Consider the following 22,679-nt stretch of genomic DNA (forward strand, 5'->3'; position numbering starts at 1 on the left):
CATAGGCAGGGCCAACAGGCAAGAGGAGGGACGGCCAGGGCAGCTGGGTCTTGTCCACCTGTCCAGGTCAGCCGAGCCACCGTGACCTCAGCGGTGCAGGCCTGGGCTGCATCTCCACTACCGCATACCTGGAGCCCAACCTCCACACTCAGCCCTCACTTTCCTACTTGCCACTTCTCCCTACCCAGCAAACTCTGCTCTTATTTTCTCTGTGGTTTTTTTCTTTTTTTGGTACCGGGGATCAAACTCGGGTCCTTGTGCTTGCGGAGCAGGTGGCAGAGCCACTGAGCTAAATCCCCAGCCCTCTCTGTGTTCTAATACTTGTGTGCTCACATTTAATTTCAAATTTAAATTAATGAAAAATTCATTCTCTTAGTCTCTCCCCACTCCAGGCCCATCACGGTGGCTAGTTATGTCTTCCTCCGGGCCGTCCAACCCTCGGTAGCTCAGTCTTTGAAAGTGCGAAGCCATCGTATCAAGTCTTTCTTAGTAAAAGAGGTACACACAGACCATTTTTTCATACAGGTGGAAACCCTTTGTAACATACAATGTGCTAAAACACCATATACCTGAACTAGACAAAAGGAAAAGGAAGCCATCTAGAGCCTTATGTAGCCATTGAGCATATCAGTGGGACTGAGGGTATGAATTTTAATTTTATTTAAATTCAGTTGATTTAAACAGTTTCATGTGGCCAACATCTACTGCACTGGGCAGCACAACTCCAGGAAGAAAAACTGAAGGCTGGGCTGCACTCTTGCCCACCCGAGTGGCCCCTGGGCCCCACTGGGCTCTCTGCTCTGCACCTGTACTCACTGATCCTGGGTTTCACCTACCAGGCCCATGCTCCCCAGCGTATGTATAGCATCTCAACTACACCTGCAGCGCTATGTACTGCAGGCCACCAAGCCACAGGTAAGTGACCCAAACACATCAATTCCCTTAATGGCAACCACCCACTCACAAGGGCAAAATTCAGTCTGGCAAAGTTAAGGGGCTGCCTAGTCACTTGGCCCACATGGAACAATGTAGTGGAGCCTAGCCCAGGCCTGCAGACACAGGGCACCACACAGCCTCTGCTCCTGGCTTCTTGCGGGATGCCTGTGGTCACTGTCTGGACCCGGAAGCCCCATGTGTTCAGAGGTGGGGCTTGTGGAAGACGACTGCATCACGAGGGTGCCATACTCATCATGTGATTAGTCCACCGATGATTCCACAGCTAAATATGCGGTCAGGATGTGGCGTCTGGTTGGAAGTGGGTCACTGGGGTTTGACTGGAAGAGTGAGCCTCCCATCCTGGCCCCTCCTTCCTGGCCACCATGAGATGAGCAGCTCTCCTTTGAGGCAAGCCCTTCTACTATGCCATTTCTGCCTTTGAGCCTGCCAACCACGGACTACAGTGGGCCAAAATGAACTGCTCCTCCTTTAAGTTGTAGTTGTCAGATATTCTGTCCCAGTGAAAGTGGCTGCTACCCAACCAGACACAATCCTTTCAACACGCTCTAGATATGGCATGGCATCTATGTACCACTGTAAACTGAGCTGACTGGGAACAATGTGCTATCCCATTCCTCAAACAGTTAGGTTACATGCTACATAAAACCAGATGCTCTCAGGCCCCTGCTGGACTACAGACATTACCCAAGAGGATACACACGGTACTTAAAATGTCTTCAGGCCTTTAGGTCATTCATTCACTTTTTACCCGACTGCCCAATGTATCTTCTGCAAAGCAGGTAAGGATAAGGTTAGAAGGCTCCTAGGCAGCCACGGAGGGAGTTAACAGTGGTGGACCCAGGCTGTGAAAATGGGATACCTTCATGGGCACCTTGCAGCCATCACTGCCTCCTCTGCCAAGCTTGCCATAGTCCCCATCCCCCCAGGACCAGACGGTGTCGTCATCCGTGAGACAGAGGGTCTGGGCATCACCACTGCCACAGGCAACGTCTACCACTCGGTGGCCCTGCAGCACCTCCACCTTCAGAAAAAAAAGGACCTGGGTTAGACAACCACACCTAACGAAGGCTTACAAATGACAGGCTTTGCAATGCTGCTACTCTTTCTTTGTGGCTGTACCTATTTTAAGCCTTTATAAAGATCTAGGTAATTTTAATAATCTCAAGAGACAAAACAGAAAACACCTTCCTCTATTTGAACTATACAAATCTAAGCTGTAGGAAGCGGGTTATCAGTGTCCTGATGAGCCAACCCTGTGCTACCATGAAGGCTGTTCATTCACTTCTTACCAGCAAAAAGACAGCAGGCCTTCTAGGAGCCGAAACGTTTTCCTAGGTACAAAGTAGTATTTATCATTAAAGTTATCTCTTAGCTAGGCATGGTGGTGCATGCTTGTAATCCCAGCACTCTGGGAAATTGAGGTAGGAGGATTCCAAATTCAAGCCCAACCTGGGCAATTTAGCAATTCTGTAAGACTTTGTCTCAAAACTAAAAATATGAAAAGGAGGGCCGGAGATGTAGCTCAGTGGTTTTGCCGCCTGCTGCGCAAGCACAAGGACCTGACTTCGATCCCCAGTAACAAAAAAAAAAAAAAGAAAACTAGGGATGTAATTCAATACAAAGGCCCCTGGATTCAATCCCCAGGACTGTTCCACCCCCCTCCTATCAAAAAGTTAACTCTTCACGGCCGGGGATTTAGCTCAGTGGTTTCATTGCCTGCTGCGCAAGCGCAAGGACCCGAGTTCGATCCCTGGTACCAAAAAAAAAAGGTTAACTCTTCAGCAACATGGGAGAGCTGTCAAAAAACCACATATAATTTTTGATTCCCAAAAAACTTAACAACTAATACCCTGTTGACAAGAAGCCTTACTGTAACTTAAACAGTTAACATATATTTTTCTATTATTCATATTTTATAAACAGTAAAAGACATGAGAGTCATGAGAGATCACCTTGTACAATGAGATGTAATTAAAAGGATAGATGAACTACTCACTTGTAGATGACAGCATCATGTTTTAAACAGACCCTCGCAACACTTGAGCTCACTGTAACAGCAACAGCGGGCAGCTACAAAATTACCACAGTCGTGCAGTATGCACCATAGGCAATACTATGCAGCTAAGACTGAACGCCCTATCTTTGCTCGGTTACCTTTCTCTCAACCTCAAGTGGTGCCGTGGACGGTCTGTAAGTGTATGCGTAAGTTTTTTGATAAATTTTAACTCTTTTTTTGCAGTGCTGTGGATCAAATCCAGGGCCTCACACATGTACATGCTAACCAAGTGCTTTACCACTGAGCTACATCTGCACCCTAAATTTTAACTTTTCATAATAGACCTGTGTATATTTTATGGTAGTAAAGGATAACAGACTATTATGTACATACATTTATGCATTCATAACATGTCTTTTTCTTAACCTTTTGGTTATTTCTAGGTTATGCAGTTCCCCTGAGAACCATTTTTCAAATCCTCCCCTCCAAAATATTCTGCAATTTAAGTGGACCCACACAATTCAGACTCATGTTGTTCAAGGGTCAACTGCATAAATAAAAGGATATTTCAAATACTATCTGTTTAATCGAGCCATGGAAGGAATGCATGCCAAGATGGTTACTTCCATCAGAAAGAAAACCTACTTGTCAATAATGAGCCTGTGACCAGAACTCCAAAATGAAAAGAATATAAAATGGGGTGTGCTTTCGATGTGTGACAATGACAAATCCCCCCCCCACCCCGGCCACTCCAACACTGGAGCGCGCAGCCACTTAGACCTGGGCCTGGGCCTTCACTGTGGGGACTCCTCACCAGCTTTGGCTTTAACTGGTCCTCACTGTCGCTGTGTCCCAGGCGGCCATAGCGGCCTTTGCCCCACGTGTACAGGTCTCCGGCTGCTGTGACGCAGGCACTGTGGGCTCCACCCGCAGCAACATCCACCACTTCGATTCCTCTCAGAGACTCTACGACACGAGGACGGTCACACGGACTGCAGGAAAAGACACCAACTATAACCGAAATGCACTTTTGTTCTCAAATATTTTTAAGCATATTAAACACAATGTCTTCTGTGTCTTGCTCATTTAGTCAGTGCACAACTCTCAACACACACCTCCCCAACCACGTAGTTATTAAGCCAGTCCCTAAGAACTGTTCAGACCTGAACCCAAAATTTCCTATCTAGAGTTATTTTTAAAGTATCAAATGCAAAACCTATAATATTTATTACCTGGCCCTTTATTGAAACAAATATTCACTTAAGTTGGTTTTTTTTTTGCAGACAAGGTCTCACTGTGTGGCCAGGCTGGTCCTGAACTCACAGCAATCCTCCTGCCTCAGCCTCTGGAGTGCTGGGTCACTAGCATTTCATGTGGCAAGCAGGGTTAACAAACCTGTTATTGAGTTCTGAAAACTCCATATATTTTGGGTATCAGACCTTAGTCAGATTATGAGATTCCTAGTCTGTGGCATGCCTTTTCAATCCCTTCAAATAGTTTTCAAAGAACTGTGCATAATTTGTATAAAATATAAATCATCGTATTTTTTTAAATGAATCATAGTTTTGGAGCTCTATCTGAAAATCTTTGTCTGACCTAGGGGTACAAAGGTCTTCGGTCATGTTTTCTTCTGGAAGTTTTTAGTTTTAAATTGATTACTATTATTCATTCTGAGTTAATGCTTAGATATGGTACAAGGTGTAAATTTAAGTTCATTTCTCACTATATGGTTATTCACTTATTCAAAACCATCATGGAGGAGACTATCTTTCCTCCAATGAATTGCATTTGCATTTTTGAAAACTGTGTCATCTTTTCTACATTCATCTATTTCTGGACTCCCTGCCCTGCACCACTGCTGCACTGCTCCCCATAATACCAAGACTGCACAGCCCTGGCTCCTACAGCTTTGAAATAAGGCTTCGTAAAAGTCAGACAGTACAAGTCTTTCAAGGTGTCAAGTCTAGACATTCGGGGATAAACAACAAATTAACAATGCTGAATCTTCAGGTCCATATATACAAATACTCCTCCGTGATTTTAAGTTTGTTTTTTAAAAAATATTCTCACTAATATTTTGTAGATTTCTATGGGTCACCCATATTTTTGGGCTCAGATTTATTCAGGAGGATTTCAATTTTGAATGCAGAGTATTATAAACAGCATTTTAAAATTTCACTTTCTGATTACACAGAAATAAATATTTATGGATCATGTATTCTACAATATTGTTAACCTAACATTAGTTCTAGCAGTTTTTTTGTAGATACATCCGCTTCTGGGCATAAATTATTTACAAATAAAGACAGCTTTAATTCTCGTTCCAATCTGGATGCCTTTTACTTCTTTGTATGTACTGTAGAACTGCATTTACTAAACCTGCAGTATATACTGAATACAAGTGGCGGTCACAGACATGCTTGTCTCTTCCTGAGCGCGACGCTAGTAAGCAGAATGTAAGCTCTAGGTTTACTAGAGATGCCTTTCATCAGCTTAAGGAAGCAATCTTTTATTCCTACATTGCTGGAGAGTTTTTTCCAGGGACAGAGTCAGAATTTGCCAAATGCTTTTCCCACTTCATCCACTGCGATGCCGTATGCTGTGTTTCACATCGACTAATTTCCCAACATCGAATCACATTTGCAATCTCTTGGCCACACACTATTATCTGCTCTATACCGTCGGATTTGACTTCTAAAACATTAACAATGATTACAGCTACGTTCTCGAGAAAACGTGGTCTATATTTTCCTAATAATTGAGTTTGGTTTTGAAAAAAGAGTAAAGCTATCTTCAAAAATTAATTTGGGAGAATTCCCTCCTCTTCAATTTTTTTAAAAAGTATGTGAGAAACTGCAACTGTCTATTAGTTACAGGTGTATTAGAAATCACTAGTAATTTGGTCCTGGACATCTGTTTGTAGGAAATTAATTTTCTGTGAAAGTACATATCTTTTTAAGAATTTGTCCAATTTCCCTAAAAAGTCAAGTTTGTTGGCATCAAGTTGTTAATATTTCGTGATTGTTTAATATTTGTATGCTCTGTAGTGATGAAAACTCCTATAATTTGTAATATACCCCCCGCACCCTACCAGGGATCAAACTCAGGACCTTGTGCTTGTGAGGCAGGCACGGTGCCACTGAGCTAAATCCCCAGCCCTGTAATACACTTTTTATCAGTCTAAATGGAGGCTCTGCAAATTACATTTATCTCAAAGAACCAGATTTTGTTTCCTTTGGTTTACCCTAATTTTTATCAGTTTTCTATATCATGGATTCCTGCTCTAATTTTTCATTTTCTCTTTTTTTGGTACCGGGAATCGCCTCTTTCTTCTGATTACTTTGGGCTGTATTTGTCCTTCTTACTACAGTATCTTAAGTTGGGTGTTAAGGTCATGGTTTTGTGCTCACTTTTCATTTTTAAAATATGTGTTTCATGTATAAATTTCCTTCTAGCTACTGCTTTTGATGGATCTCACATGTTTTTATATGGTATTTTCATGGTTCAAAATTATTTCTCATTTATTCTGATTCATTCTTTGACCCATCAGTTTACTTAGAAATGTTTTAATTACATTCCAAGTATTTTGAAGACTTTTTTCAAAGTGTTTATTACTGATTTCTAATTTAGTTCCCTTGTGAACAGAGAATGTACTCTGTATAATTTGGATTCTTTTGGTGTGTGAGGTTTGTTTTATGGTCCACATCACAGTTCATTGGTAGATGTTCCAGGTACACATGAAAAGAATGTATTTTTATCTAGTACAGTGTTCTAAAAATGTTGATTAAGTCGAGATAGTTCATACTGATATTCAAACCTATCCCTTACAGACTTTTTTATCTATTTGTTTTACCAATTATGAAAGAAGGGGTATTTATTTTTTCCTTGCAGTTCTAGCACTTTTTAAAATTTCATGTCTTTGAAATATCTATTATTAGGTGCTGGAATGATGATCTGTTTAATTATTATGTCCCCTTAGTGAACTATGTCATCAAGAAACTGCCTTTTTAATCCCTCTCAATATTCTTTTCTGTGAAATCTACCTTGCATGATATTAATATAAGCATTCTAGTTTCTTTTAATTCACATTATCATGGCATTTATTTTCCCTTTTTTTTTTTTTTTTTGTACCGGGGATCGAACTTGGGTCCTTGTGCTTGCGCAGCAGGCGGTGAAACCACTGAGCTAAATCTCCGGCCCTATTTTCCCATTTTTAAAAATTTTTGTGTACCAATATTTATATTCTCTATTTTTAAAGCAGTATCACTGTAGGCAACATACTGTTTTCCATTCTGACAATCTCTGACTTGTAATTTGGGTGTTTACATCATTTCATTTCATGTTATTATTAATTAGGGTTAAATCCTCATTTGTTTTCTGTTTGTTTTATCTGTTCTTTGCCACCTCTTTCTCTCCTTTTCGGCTTTCTTTTGGATTAACAGCTTATGTTTTATTATTTTACTAACTGCTATTTTAGTGGTTGCTTAGAGTATGTGCAATACACCGTTAGCCTGCAACAGTTTACTCTGTCTACTCACCTCCCTCCTAACCCACAGCTGATTTTTTTTTTTTTTTTTTTTTTGGTACTGGGGATCAAACTTGGGACCTTGCTTTTGCAAGGCAGGCTCCGGAACCACTGAGCTAAATCCCCAGCCCTCCACACCTGCTTTTAAAGATTGTTTTCTCAGGGCCGGGGATTTAGCTCAGTGGTTTCACCGCCTGCTGTGCAAGGGCAAGGACCTGAGTTCAATCCCCGGTACCAAAAATAAATAAATAAATAAATAAAGATTGTTTTCTCTATTCATTTTACCTTGTTATCTCCCCACCCCAATGTTTCTTTTGGTTAGGGTCTTTAAGCTTCTTGAATATGTGGATGTATACTTTTAATCAACCTGGAAAATTTTTCAGTTATTATTTTCAAAGTCCCCCATCTCCCCTCCTCTGGTGACTCCAACTGTACACATATTAGGCCAGCTGAGGTTTGTCCACGGTTCACTGGTATTCTGTTCATTTGTGTATTCTTCTTCTCTGTGCTTCACTCTATAGTTTCTACTGTTGTATTTTCATGATTCCTCCCGTGAAACATGTGCCACTCATTCCACCCAATGTATTTTTTTGGTACCAGGGATTGAACTCGGGTCCTTGTGCTTGCAAGGCAAGCAGCAGAACCACTGAGCTAAATCCCCGGCCCTATCCGATGTATTTTTCATCTCTGACATTGTATTTTTTATCTTTAAGGCTTTGATTTGGGCATTTACGTATCCTTCCAGGCTCTACCTAACATGTCCAAGTTTCTTTCTAACTTCTTGAAGATATGGCATGTAGTTAAAAGTTGTTTTAATGGGGCCGGGGATTTAGTTCAGTGGTTCTGCCGCCTGCCTCGCAAGCACAAGGACCTGAGTTCAATCCCCGGTACCAAAAAAAAAAAAAAGTTGTTTTAATGAAGTTCTCATCTACCACTGTATCATTTCTAGGTCAGTTTCAACTGACTGGTTTTTCTATTCATTTGGATTGTGTTCTGGTTTTTTGCACATGATAATACATACAGGCCATTGTACACTTTACCTTGTTAGGGGACTGATTTGTTTGTAGTCAGAAAATTATTCTTGGGCTTTAATTTCTGTGATATCTTATTTATTAACAATTTGTCTCAGGTCTTGTTTTTACATTTTGGTGATATGATCATAGCAACAATAGTGTGATTATTTTTCCCTAGTATTAAGGAACACCATTTTTAGCACTCTAATGCCTTGAATTATGTATGAGGCTTCTAGGAGCTTTATCTCATATCCTGTGTGAGCTCTGGGGACTGTTCTCCTTTTGGGTGGCTTGTCCCTTGACCTCACACAGGTGATTGCGGTGTTTGGCTTTGCACTGTCTGAGTCCTCTGTTTGTACAACTCTCTCCCTTCTGGTGCTCTGCATATCTAGAGGTACCGATGTCCTTGGACTTCCAGTTCTGTCTCCTCTATACTATGGGAGCCTTCTACGATCTGCCAGGGTTTCTTCTTCCTGTGGCACAGCAGGTGCCACTGGAGAAACGTTCTGAACTAGCCTTGTCTATTCCCCATTTCTCAGGGCATACGGTACTTTGCTGCCTGATATGCAATGCCTTTAGAACTGTTTATATTTTGTCTAATTTGTTTAGCTATTTCTAAGATAGGAAAGGTCTGTTACTCTCACTTAGCTGGTAGTTGCCATTAATGTTTTTTACATCAGTAGGTTGGTTCCTTTGTTTAAAAACTGGCATCATTTGTATGTCCTCCCCCCTTGCTCCTGCCATTTCCTCTGCATTTACAGTTTTAGTATTATGCATGTTACACAAAATGCCAAATGTGATTTGGTGGATCATTTGGGGGAGGTCAAAGAAGCTTAACATATATAACTCAAAAAAACTCAGCACTGGCTCTTTTTCTCCTAAAATAGTAGTCATCCTGGCAAACCCACAGATTAGCATGTCAACCTGTTCCTGGCCAATGACTCATAAATATCATGAGTAGATTATATAAATGTTGTTCTGAAAAAAAAAGTGCCAATATCCTGGAATTGAAACAAAGGAAGATGCAATGCTGAGAATGCTGTTTTCACTCAGTACCTTCTGCTGCCATGCCCCAGCTTTCCATCCTCTGCCTCGCCCCAAGAGTAAACTTCTCCTTCCGAAGAGAGCGCAAGGCAGTGCTTTCCTCCAGAGTTCACAGCCACCTTCCGGATGAATACATGCTGAATAGACTCTAGCAGTGTTGGAGCAGACACTGACTCTGTCCCTCCGATCCCTAGTCTGCCACCAGCACCATAGCCGGTGGCATACAGCTACAATGAGAAAAAATAATAGCAACATCAGATTTTCATCTTAATATTGTTTTTTTGGGGGGGGTACCAGGGATCGAACTCGGGTCCTTGCACTTGCGCAGCAGGCAGCGAAACCACTGAGCTAAATCCCCGGCCCCATCTTAATATTCTTATGTTTGATAATTAACAAAACTAATCAGTGGTCTAGCCTTCTTTTGGGGGGAGCTACTACAGATTGAACCCAGCAGTGCTCTAACACCAACCTTTACCTCCAGCTCTTTTTATTATTTTCAGGGAGGGTGTTACTAACTTGCCCAAGCTGGCCTCGGCGTGCAGTTCTCCTGTCTCAACCTCCCACACAGCTGAGGTTACAGGAATGTGCCACCACATCCAAGTAGACATTTTTACCATAGTGAGATTAAATTTAAAGAAAACAACCACAGGAAAGTGTAAGAGTTTATACACTGCTGAAATTGGATGAATGTCCCCAGGGGTGGTACTACCGGAACGTACAACTTCTGGCAGTGAGGGCGAGTGGCATGGCCCTGACAGGGCCTGTAGGGCACTGTGCTATTGGCTGTCTTTCTCCTCACTGCAGGAGGTGAACAGTCTGCTTCACCAAATGCTCCCTACCACTGCTGCCTGGCACTCTGGAGGCCATAACCAATGGGTGGACTTGATCTTGGAGTGGGACTTCTAGAACTGTGATCTAACTATCTCAGGCATCTCCTTAGTGTCAGAAAGCTCACTAATATGCATATGCTGTATCAAAGCTCTAAAAATAAAAGAAACACTTATATAACTATTAGAAATGACAAATTTATGCATTTTAAAAATAAGATCTTGAGGGTGAGGCAGGAGGACTGCCATGACTTTGAGGCCAGCCTGGGCTACATAGCGAGTTCAAGGCCAACCTGAACTACACAGCAAGACCCTGTCTCAAAAAAAACCAAAATAAATAAAAATAAATAAATTAAATTAAATTAAAATAAGATCTTTTCCCTAGAAGCTTTATCTACTTCTGGAATACTAACTACAATTACTACATGTAAATCCCTGAAACCCACCGAAATGTCCTATAGAAATACTACAAATAGGGCCGGGGATTTAGCTCAGTGGTTTCGCTACCTGCTGCACAAGCGCAAGGACCCGAGTTCGATCCCCAGTACCAAAAAAAAACACCAGAAATACTACAAATATATTTTAGTATTTCAGCAAGGCAGCACTTACACAGTAAACAACACTATTTTTTCATTCTAAATGGAAATTGTTTTGGGACACAAAACACCTTTTTCATTAATTGGGGGGAAAGAAATCAGATTGCTATTTCTAAATGCATAGCAAATGTGCCTCTTGGTAGAAACAGAAATGCTGTTGTAGACTTTTTTCAAATGTACCGATGCACTGATACAAGAGTAAAGAAACTGCAAGGGCTAAAACAGGAAGTAAAACCAAAACTCAGGTAAATACATGAGTCCCTGAATCCAGCTTCCTTTGAGAAGGTTTTGGAGATTTGAGGGTCTGGGGCATGAGAATAAGGTACCAGCCTCAAAGAAGACTCTGTAGAAAAGTGATATCCCTTCAGTGTGCACTACTGTGAATGAAAAGTAAGAAAGAATAAAGAAAGTCACCTTTCATAATCCTAGCACTGACTGAGGAGAAATGAATCTCCCAGGAGAATTCATAATCATAAAAACTGACCCTCAAGATGGTTTTCAGTCTGAACTTATACTACCTATGGACTATAATCCTCAGATAGAAAATTTATAATAGCTTAGGTTGGCAATTAAAGTCCCAGGCTTATGAATTCTCCACAGATGAGTGGTTTCTTTTCTTTTTTTTTTTTGTTGTTACTAGGGTTCGAACTCAGGTCCTTGCACTTGCGCAGCAGGTGGCAAAACCACTGAGCTAAATCCCTGGACCTTGGAACAAAATTTTTATTTGCAGACTATGGCTCTCTATAAAGAAAATATTAAAAAAACTTTTAAAAATGCATTAGAAAGAAAACAGCATCAGCTACTCCTACACATCAACCTGTGTACTTTCTCAAAAGTTACCATTTACACTAGCAAACAAGAAAAGAATCCATCTAATCAATGATATGCAAGCAAAAATTATAACCCTTTTGTAGAATGACATGCTGCAGAATAAAACATATTCAAAGTTATAAAATACATCTTAAGACATACAGAAGTATTTGGAACTATAATTGCTTCCAGCAATATGAAAAGTGCTATTAATCTTGTAGTATTTCAGTACAGACCACTTACACGCACAAGAATCAAACAGAACACCCAGCCATAACTGGCTTGGTCTTTAAGACAATCTGAAACCAAAAATGCATCCTTACCTTCCCATCCGCTGTCACAGCAAACAGTGTCTGTTCTCCTCCAATCAACTGCACGGGCCTGAGAGTTGCAAGAGCTTCACAAGGAGTGGGAACTTTAACTTTTGCACCTTCGATGCCTCCGAGCTGCCCCCTGTGATTATGACCCCATCCATAAATGGTTCCACTGCCGCCAGCAGAAAGGGTCCAGTCATCTGGTCGCCTGCAACAGAATTAAGAGAACACTGGACATGGCAAAGAACTGCTCATGAAAGCTCTTTCTCTCATAAGCAACATTATTTCTTGTTTCTGATATAACAACCTGTTCATCCACTGCACAAGTTGTTCATCTTGCTCTCTTTTAAAAATGTCATGGCTCTCATGGAGAACATCCATGTTTTCGCTGTCTGCCATTAACTCACGGATTTTCTTGGCCACCTAGACAACATTTCAGTAAGATTATGAATCAAACACTTATGTCAAGAATAAAACAAGTAAATATTAAGACGAGAAGACAGGGGGCCGGGGATTTAGCTCAGTGGTTCCAGCACCTGCCTTGCAAGCGCAAAGTCCTGAGTTCGATCCCCAGTACCAAAAGAAAAAAAAAAGCCTAGGAAGTATGAGGGAATACCAACATTAACATCATGATTTTATACTTAATAAGTAAAATCAATGTGGTATCAAGACTAAGACATTAAAAACTGGACAGTATCACTACATCTTTAGTTTACTAAAAATAAACTTTAATTGAAATTCACAGTATTAGTTCACTTATTTTCACTTTTGTGGTTTTTTTATGATATTTCTTAGGAAGAGAAAGTTTTTTTGTATCTCATAATATTGGTATCTTTTTGCACTATATCTAAATTTTAAAAATGTTTCTGCACTGTAGAAGCGATTCCAAAATAGCGTGCAATAATACCTCATCAAGAAACAGACGGGGCGATGGTGTTCTCTTGTCCAGGGCCTCAGCAACACGGGAGGCCATGCAATACCGTCGGAACCAAGCCCACTTGTGAGTCTCAGCACAGCAAGGGAGAGCATCTAGTTCCAAGTCACAAGCAAGAGCCACGAGCACCTGCAGCCACCGAACATTTAAAACACAGGGTCACTGGCACTAATATTCATTCCACCTGGTCCCAAGTCACCACCCCAGGGTTTCCGAGGATGCTTGTTCAGGAGCTCCTCCTACCCATCAGGGGTGTGATTATCCTAACAGTTCCTCAAGATGCACTATAAGCACAGGACCTCAGGCCCAACAACTGCTACAACGCTGTACATGCTGCCTGTGTCAACTAACAAGAGGACTTGTACGTTTCAAAGCATGCTAATACTTATATAGTGGCTTAAGGTATAAGCCTTCTGATCAGAAAATCATTTATTGAGCTTTTGCATATCCAACTTCAGCAATACTCAACATATACCTTCAAAGAGGCCTAGAACACAGTACCCTGGCACAGTTCTCAGTGGTTCTGTCAAGCACTGTCACTTTTAAGTCAAGCAATTACCTTAAAGAACGGGCTATGGAGGAGCTGTTTGCCACCCCTCACAATAGGATCTTCATATTCAAACTGCCTCTGCAAAGCTTCTGGAAGCCCTTTCACCAAAGCAGCAAGAGCACTGCCTGTAAAACTCTTAAAAACAGTAAGACAAAAAAAAAACCAGTAAGACAATATTCTGTTGCAGAATTCAAGCAGGTGCACCTCCAGTTTGTTTTGTTCTCATGAGCCAAAGGTTTCATTATTTTAATACTGTTCCCCCTTAAAAGATGCTTCTTGAGGAGAGGGGAGGGGAAAGGGATGAAAAAGAATTAAGACATGTCAGGTGCACGCACCAACTCCCCATGAGGAATGTAATCCTTATGTACTGCAAACATGTACTAATAAAAACTGAAAAAAAGCTTGTTGAAATTCTTAAGTAGGAAAAAGACTAAAAGGACAAGTGCACTACAACAAAAAAAAAGGAGTGCGAATGTTTGTCTCAGAATATTTGGTCTCTTGATGCATTTTGCTTCTCAAGCTATACCATGGCAGCAGCGATGGCGGCCTGAACTCTGGGGATCTAGGCCGATTTTTTGATGCTTCAGAACCATTGAAATATTGGAACCATGGGAATAAAGGTTCAGTGTCCTCAATGTTTTTTTGATATTGCCATTAACAATCAACCTGCTGGAAGAGTGGTCTTTGAATTATTTTGTGATGTGTGCCCCAAAACATGAGAGAACTTTCGTTGTCTTTGTACAGGAGAAAAGGGAACAGGGAAATCAACTCAGAAGCCATTACATTATAAGAGTTGTGTTTTTCACAGAGTTGTTAAGGATTTTATGGTTCAGGGTGGTGACTTCAGTGAAGGAAATGGAAGAGGAGGAGAATCTATTTAAGAAAGGATTTTTTGAAGATGAGATTTTCGCTGTTAAACACAACAAAGAATTTCTTTTGTCAATGGCCAACAGAGGAAAAGATACAAATGGTTCACAGTTCTTCATAACAACAAAACCAACTCCTCATTTAGAGGAGCATCATGTTGTTTTTGGACAAGTAATCTCTGGTCAAGAAGTTGTGAGACAGAAAACCAGAAAACAGATGCAGCTAGCAAACCATTTGCTGAGGTACGGATACTGAGCTGTGGAGAGCTGATCCCAAAATCTAAAGTTAAAAAAGAAGAAAAGAAAAGGCATAAATCATCATCCTCTTCCTGTTCATCATCCAATGATTCAGATAGCTCAAGTGATTCTCAGTCCTTTTTTGAGTCTTCTGATTCTGAGTCTTCTGATTCTGAAAGTGCTTCTGAAGAGAAATCAAAAAAAAAGAAAAAAGAAACATAGAAAAAATTCCTGGAAACATAAGAAAGAAAAGAAGAAGAGAAAGAAAAGCAAGTGCATCTAGTGAAATTGAAGCTGAAAATCTTGACGCACAAACCCTGTCTACTGTGAATCCAGAAGAGATCCCTCCTATACCAGAAAATAGATTCCTCATGAGAAAAAGTCCTCCTAAAGCTGATGACAAGGAACGGAAAAACAGAGAGAGAGAAAGAGAGAGAGAGTGTAATGTGCCTAACTCCCAGCCTGCTTCACACCAGAGACGACTCTTAGTTACTAGATCTGGCAGGGAAATTAAAGGAAGAGGACCAAGGCGTTATCGAACTCCTTCCAGATCCAGATCAAGGGATCGCTTCAGACCTAGTGAGACTCCTGCACAGTGGAGGCAAGGGATGCAGAGAGCTCAACGAATGAGGGTATCGGGTGGCAAAAGATGGACCAAAAGGGATGAGTGAGTTGAAGGAAGTGAAAGAAAATCAAAGGAGCCCAGGTAGAGTAAAAGAGAGAAAAATAACTGATCACAGGCATGCGTCTGAAAGTCCAAACAGAAAAAATGAAAAGGAAAAGAATATCTGGTCTCAATTTCAGCAAAGCCACTCTCAGGACACCATCCCCTCCCCTGCCGGAAGCAGCTCCTGTGGATCCCAATGCACAAAGGGATAGGGAACCACCTCACAGCACACACAGGGGGGTGGCCACTCACATGGTTGTAAAGTCCAACAAACACCATCCCACTTCAGAGCTATTAACACACTGATTTTTAGAAAACCACAGTTCAGGGGGCCGGGGATTCAGCTCAGTGGTTCCGTCACCTGCCCCGCAAGCGCAAGGACCCAAGTTTGATCCCCGGTACCAAAAAGAAAACCACAGTCCAGTCTGAATCAGTATACACAGCAATTTAAGAAAAAGTCTACATGTAACAAAGACAAAGGCCTACTTATGCCCAGGGGAAATTTCCCAGCTCTATTCAATGATTCATTAGATTAAACAATAATGCAACCACTGAATTGCCAAAGGGCCCAATGTCTAGAAACTGTACCATAGTGCTCCTTACCAAAGCTCTTGTCTCCCCATCATTTTCTCCAAGTAGCCTGTTTATGTTAATCGACTGACCAAATTCCGTTGTGAGCAGCTTCCTCAGTCTTTGAAGGGCCCACATTCTATGACCGGCGGCTGAAATAAGCAGACAACAAATATCAGAAGCTTGACCACTTCCGTCTAGCCAGCGAGACAGGCAGCATTACCTAAGGCGGCATTACCTAAGGCACTCAACTGTGCGCATGCTGCCAGCGAGGCCGCAAGCCGAGGGACGATGCTTCTGTTGGAGGCGAGATTGAGCCGGAAGTCCAGGAGACAGGTCACCAAGTCCATTGATGGACAGGAGAGGACACAGCGGTCGGATAAAAGGTCCTTGGGGCCTGTGAAGGAGCACTACGAATGTCCCTGTACATGACACGGGAGGGACCATTGTGTAAGGAGATACCTCCAAGTATGACTGACTAGGGCACTTGGAACATACCAGGAAAAAATGTACCCACAGTACCGCTGTCGACGTCACATGAGCCACACTCTGCCCTGAGATTTCAACTGTAAACAGACAGCCTTAAGAACTGGAACCAGCAAAAAACCTTTCCCCACAGGGTGAAGAGAGGGCCAGTACCCTAGAAGATGGAGGGCTCTGTAGCGGGATCCTTGCCTCAACAGGGCCTCTGGCAATGTTTTCTCCCGGCACACCAGAAGGCAAATCTCAAGTTACCAAATGAAAAGCACCTGCAGTTCTAAGCTGCCTGGCTAAGACAGCCTGCCATCAAACTGTGTTGGCCACAGCCCCTCGCTTACCTGCGGCTGGCATGATGGGATAGACAGTGAAGCGCCAGCCCCAGCCATTCACAGACCCATCGCTGATGAATTTCCACTTCAGCTCATCCCCTGGGATCCGCAGCTCACTGGACCAGTCGGACCACTCTCGGCCTGGTGGAGAAAATCATACCCTGGGGGTAGGTAGGTTCAATCCATCATCCAATGAATATAAACTCCTTAAATACAAAGCAAAACTGTCAGAGCTGGAGAGACCCTGGCCAACTGTGTGCTGGAGGGCTCTGTGACGGCAGCATGGGAATGGCCTGACAGTCTTCCTGCTGGAACCACAGCGACATGTCACATTTAACACCACCACTGAGAACTATCCCGACAGACCTTTGTCAAGGTGCCAGAAAAACTCATGTTTGTGAAGACAATGTCACATCATCCAAATCTTTCAACCAGGGATTTCAGGAATGGCATGCGCACAGTGTTTCCCTAGGACAGCCACACCCACTCGCTGACAAACAGTCTCTGTGAGCAGTAATGACTAAGACCAGACATGGCCCACAGAGCCTCACAGGCTTCACTTGGCCTTTCCCTCATACCGGGAAAATCTGCCGCTTGCTCCAGATGAAGAATAAAAAGGTCCGAAAAGACACGAGCCCTGCACTGAAACTCTGAAATGCCCAGATGTGTAGCATCTCACAGTCCTACAGATAGGGTCCTCAACCCCACCTGACCACAGGGCGTAACAGCCTAGCAGAGATGGGATGGCACCCAATGCTTCCTGTCTGTCCCAAGACCCCCCCCCCCAATCCGGACAGAATTCTCCATGAGCCAAGTCCTCAAAGCAATCAATCCAAAGCAAATCCCTTTTGCAAAAAGCTCTATACTACCAAAACAGCAACAACAACAACAACAGTGAGTGCAAGGCCAGCCTGGGCTACACACTGAGTTCAACGCTGGACTGAACTACCTAGCGAGATCCTGCCTCAAAAAACCAAAAGTAGAGGGCCAGGGATTTAGCTCCGTGGTGCCTCCGCTGCCTGCCTCACAAGCACAAAGTCCCGACTTCGATCCCCAGTACCAAAAAAAAAAAAAATAGCAAGCAAGCTCCGTGACACACCAAGCTGTGGCCCCACAGGCCCCGGCACTCTCAGACAACTACAGCCCCTTCTCCAACTGTCTGGATAAGGCTAAGTACGGACCAACAAGACCCAAATCTCACGCCAGTCATTCAGGAACTCTGTCCATCAGTGGGGTGAGGCACATACAACATGGATGACTACGTTATAAAAATACTAGGAAGAGAAAAGGAAAACCATATTTCACAGCTAAAGAGCTTATTGTGCCTTCCTTAAAGCTCCCACAGACTGAAGCAGCAACAGGCTGTCCTAAAAATGTTGCCAGTTCCCTCTACAGAGGCCAAGGCTGTGCCCTGTCCAACCTCCCTTCCTCACCTGACCGCACGGACACGATCCTGTTGACGCCGTCCATGACTGTGAGAGGGTCATGGCGTCTCTCTGTAGAGCACTGGCGGTCAAACTCCACCCTGAGGCCTTCTGCACCTGGAGGACAAGCGAGCAGAAACAGTGACCACTCCCAGGCAGCAAACAAAGCCACAGTGACCCAAGCAAAACCAGATCAGCTACAGCTATGTTTAAGAGCTAATGAAAAACTGGCCTCTAAATCAAGCTCTGAAAATGCACCACCCTCTTCCCCAACAGGAGACTGTGCCTGTGGACTGGAAGACCAATCTTGGGTGCCATCACTTCTGGCCAAAGGGCCATGCTGCAGCCCCAAATGCCAGACCATGCTGTACGGATGGGTGCTTTAGTTTGGGTTTTAACACCTTCCCAAAGACTGTGTGTTCAGCACCTGGTTCCCAGGATGGCACTATCTTTACGAGGCAGAGCCTTACGGGAGGAAGTTCTTAGGTCACCGGGGATGTGCCTCAGAAAGGGAATATGGGACTCTGGCCCTCGTCCTCTCTGTTTTCTGGACATGAGGTGAGCAGCTCTGCTCTCCAATATGCTCCTGCCATAGGCCCAAAGCAAAGGGACCAGCCTGAGCTACATAGTGAGACCCTGTCTCAAAAAACAGACAAACAAATAAAAATTTAAAAGAATAACTTTAAAAGGGCCAGGAATACGCTCAGTACTAGGTTTAATACCAACACTGCAAAATAAATACCTTGATAGAAGAGTGATAGGGAACTGATTCATTCCCTTGAAAACTATAAATGAGAGGAAGGACCAAAAAAGAAGAAATAAGACTTTCTCCTGACTTTCTCATGCAGATACTACCCCTGGATAACCAACTGAAGGGTGAGGGGACATCTCTTTCTAAAGTACTCCAGCTAATGAGGAAGAAGCAGTTCTCTTGGAGCAGCACTGTGTGCAACTCTAGAGCAGCAGTGCTCTCAGGGCCATCCCCAAGAAAAGGCCACAGACCCCTGGTGCTCCCAAGGCTGGGTCACACTCAGCAAAGGGTGGGCTGATGGAGCCTCTCTCTCAGGCACCAGTTGACAGGACAGGACAGGATGTGCTGAGCTGCAGCAGGAGCTCACTGGGGGATCCCGCTGAGAAGTTTGGAGAGGGAGAGAGGGAGAGGGAAAGGAGGAAGAAGAGAAGGAGGAAGGGAGTCTGTCCACACTGCAAGCCAGTGATGGCTTTCAGGACGGCGTCACGTCAGGGGGCACAGCAGTGCTTCTGGGATGCAGTACAGGTGAGACTACACCTGGGTCATGGTCACAGGGCATCCACCCACCCGTCAAAGCTAATCATCTACTTTAGGTTGCTTACTGTATCATGCTTTATCTGGGAAAGGAGTATTTTAGAAAAGGGAGGGAAGAGCGTCCAAAACAATTCTATTACTTATTTTCTAAAGCAGAAGTAATTGCACAGTCAAGTCAAGCCCAAGCAGTGAAGTCTGCAGCCCCTTCCAGGGTCTGGTTCAGGTACCTGGTATCTTCACTGTGCCACTGGTGGAAGTGTCGTCGGTGTAGGGATGGCTGCTCTCCACCACCACAGGCTGAGAGGAAAGGCGGCCGCTCTGCGAGTCTGTGGCTACATCCTCCAGCTCAGTGACACAGAGCTCCAGCAGCATATCTGCCACCTGGGGAGGAGGAGAGGGTGACTGGCTCCACCCTGGTCATCTGGACGTTGTCCTTTTCATCCTGCCCTGGATTCTTTCAGAGGCACAGGATGGCAGAGTGGAAGATGTGGAGTTTGAGAAATTTAATTCAAATTAGGGCTTGATTTCCTCACCCATATAATCAAGACATCACAGAGCTGGCAAAGGCTCCATGAGGCTCAGAGTCAATCTGTATAAAGGTAGCTGGAAGGCACCACATACACAACACAGTTCAGGTCAACTGATAAAAACCAGAGATGACAAGTTTCTTTTTACACCAAAGTTTACTTTCCAGTGCGGAAAGTCTGTCTCAGTAGGGGCAGGAATAGAAAACAACTGAGACACCAGGTCCAACCGTGGCAGAGCATCTCAGAGGAAGGGTAGCAAACGTGACACGAGGGGGACTTTCTCTTGACCCAGGACATGGGGGTGAGCCCCGTGCCACATTCTCTCCATAATCCATCATGTCCTTATTTTATTTTAAAAATCTGGTGGTGATTCATACCACTTGAGCAGTTAATACTAGTAAATTCCTGGTCATTTTTTAAAACAAACAACACTATATATTAACAGCAATAATGTGTTAACCCAAAAATTTTCAACTCAGAAAAAAAAAACCTCCTCTTCCCCCTGTACTGCCCATTCTATACTTTTCAGGAATAAACTATTCTTTCACTCTATCTTTCCTCATTTTAATAACAGTTTTGTTTACCTACTCACAACTAATATCACTGTCACATAGGCATATAAGCAAGAAGAAAGCTTTGAATTTTTAAACTCTTCCGCAGTAACAGATTGAGAAATAACAAGCCCCTAAAAATGTCCACCAAATCACCACTGTGTTTAAGAGCACTCAACAGTACTTACGTACTTTATTGTTTGGTGGTAGTGATGTGAGGCCCAGACCAACACAGACGAAGTATCTGCAACAGGAGACACCACGCCAGGTTCCCTGGCACATGGAGTTCTGACACGACAAAGCCAGGCTGCTGCTAAATAGTACAAGTCCACACGGGAGCCCCAGGACTCCAGGACTGATCAATCCTACTGCTAAGACATATCGATAATGACACTGACTAACCCAGATACATCAATTGACGCCCACCAGCCTTACACACCCACACAAATTTAAATTAGTAACATGAAAGCTTTAATTCCTCGGGTAGACTAGGCACATTTCAAGTGCTCCACAGCCCGAGGTGTCAACTGTCCACAGTCCATTTCCACAAAAACAGAAAGTCATATTGAACACTGCACTACCCGTCACAAAAATATAAAACTGCCCAACTACTGTGATATTAGAGCAAAGAGTTATTTCAATGGAACAAGCACAGTCTCTAAACAGACCCAAACACACACAGGTATTCAGAGTAAGATAAAAGTAGTTTTCAAATCACTGAAAAGCATGAATTATTACATAAATAACGTTATGGCAAGTAGTTTACCATTTATGAAAAAATAAAGCTGATTCCTTACATCAAGATAATCCCCAGATGGCTAAAAAATGTAAACATAATAAATGAAATCATAAACATGATTAGAAGAGAACTTGGGAGAATTCTCTGAAGCAATGTCACATAAATAAGCATCTGTTCAGCATAATACAAAACCCAAAAGTCATAAATGGAAAAAACAAAAAAGCAAAAACCTGACAGATATGACTACATAAAACTGAAATTCCTTTATGGCAAAAAATATCAAAATAACCTCAAAGGGCAAATTTGGGGTAAAACTGCAAAGCATATGATAGAAAAGGGACTTAGTTAAGGAATTCTACTAATCAATAAGAACAAGGTGCACAAAATCAGTTCTGGGGGCGGGGGTTAAACGTTCTCGTCACTGCTGTTTTCTTTTCTCGTTCGCAGTGCTGGGGGCCCACCCCAGAGGCCCCATGCATACTAGGCAAGTGCTTCACCACCAAGCTACACTTCCAGCCCAGATGGATCTGTCTAAAGGAATGTTTTTACATGGCAACTCCAGCATAAACTCACGTGTGAAGAGCAGCGGTGTCCCCGCAGAGGAGGCCGCCCAACACGGAGCGAGGAGAAGCAGGAGGTGGCCTGGACCCTGCCGCCACTCACCTGTGGGTAGGCAGTGCCCATGCCAGAGAGCACAGCGGAGAGCACCTCCCTGCCCTTGTCGCCAGCCCGGCCGCACACAGACAACTTGAGCAGATCCACCACGACACGGGTGTCGTCCACGATCAGCAGACTGGTAAACTCATCCAAGGACTGTGGCTCCGGGCCTGATGCTTTATTTTGGCTTTCAACATCCTGTATTACATGATATCCAACAATTAAAATGAGGAATGATAACGCTGAGCGCCTCATCAGTTTACCCATGAACTCAGAGAACACATACCCACAATGACAAAGGAATGTGAAGAACCAGGTCAATTAAGAAGTGCCAGGACTCTAATACTTTCACCAAGACATGTACAGTGATACCTCAGCTGTCAAATGGCTCCAAGCTCAAAATTTCCACCACTCAAACAGCAAAGTTTGAAAAAAAAACTGCTCTGATTTGTAACTCTGCTCAATAGTCAAACCAAAAATCTAACTTGAAAGCCAGGGATTTAGCTCAGTGGTTCCACCACCTGCTTTGAAAGCACAAGGTCCCAAATTCGGTAACCCCGTACCAAAAAAAAAAAATCTGACTTGAAAAAGTCTGCACTACCTGAGAGTGAGTCACGAGTCATGAGTCGTGTGTGGCCGCAGACACAGAGCGGTGACAATCAGTTTAAGCGCCTTTCTCACTTACATAGCAAAGAGTGCTTGTGTTAATGGGTTAAAACATTCGTCATTGTGCTTTTCTGTGTGCTTCGTTTGCATAAAATATTGTAACCATGGCTCCGAA

At 43.1% G+C, this 22,679-nt stretch overlaps 1 protein-coding gene and 1 pseudogene across 4 annotated transcripts in view; one reads left to right on the top strand and one right to left on the bottom strand.

Annotated features, from left to right (window-relative positions):
* Window positions 1-22,679, bottom strand: part of Herc2 (HECT and RLD domain containing E3 ubiquitin protein ligase 2) — a 184,582-nt gene that overhangs the window by 26,062 nt on the left and 135,841 nt on the right. For all 4 annotated transcript variants that reach the window (XM_004872187.4, XM_004872188.4, XM_087210102.1 and 1 more), the window contains exons 69-81: window positions 21,905-22,096; window positions 19,652-19,805; window positions 18,149-18,256; window positions 16,725-16,856; window positions 16,145-16,303; window positions 15,940-16,058; window positions 13,576-13,701; window positions 12,990-13,145; window positions 12,390-12,505; window positions 12,092-12,290; window positions 9,548-9,762; window positions 3,768-3,945; window positions 1,817-1,978 (exon numbers count right to left, since the gene is read on the bottom strand). In XM_004872187.4, coding sequence (XP_004872244.2) covers window positions 1,817-1,978; window positions 3,768-3,945; window positions 9,548-9,762; window positions 12,092-12,290; window positions 12,390-12,505; window positions 12,990-13,145; window positions 13,576-13,701; window positions 15,940-16,058; window positions 16,145-16,303; window positions 16,725-16,856; window positions 18,149-18,256; window positions 19,652-19,805; window positions 21,905-22,096 — 2,016 coding nt within the window. The remainder of the gene's footprint in view (window positions 1-1,816; window positions 1,979-3,767; window positions 3,946-9,547; window positions 9,763-12,091; window positions 12,291-12,389; window positions 12,506-12,989; window positions 13,146-13,575; window positions 13,702-15,939; window positions 16,059-16,144; window positions 16,304-16,724; window positions 16,857-18,148; window positions 18,257-19,651; window positions 19,806-21,904; window positions 22,097-22,679) is intronic.
* LOC106008459 (peptidyl-prolyl cis-trans isomerase G pseudogene) lies at window positions 14,100-15,077 on the top strand (annotated as a pseudogene).

The sequence above is a fragment of the Heterocephalus glaber genome, unplaced genomic scaffold (genome assembly GCF_053883595.1).
Source record: "Heterocephalus glaber isolate CG9 unplaced genomic scaffold, H.glaber_assembly_v1.0 deba00001111, whole genome shotgun sequence".
NCBI lineage: Eukaryota > Metazoa > Chordata > Mammalia > Rodentia > Bathyergidae > Heterocephalus > Heterocephalus glaber.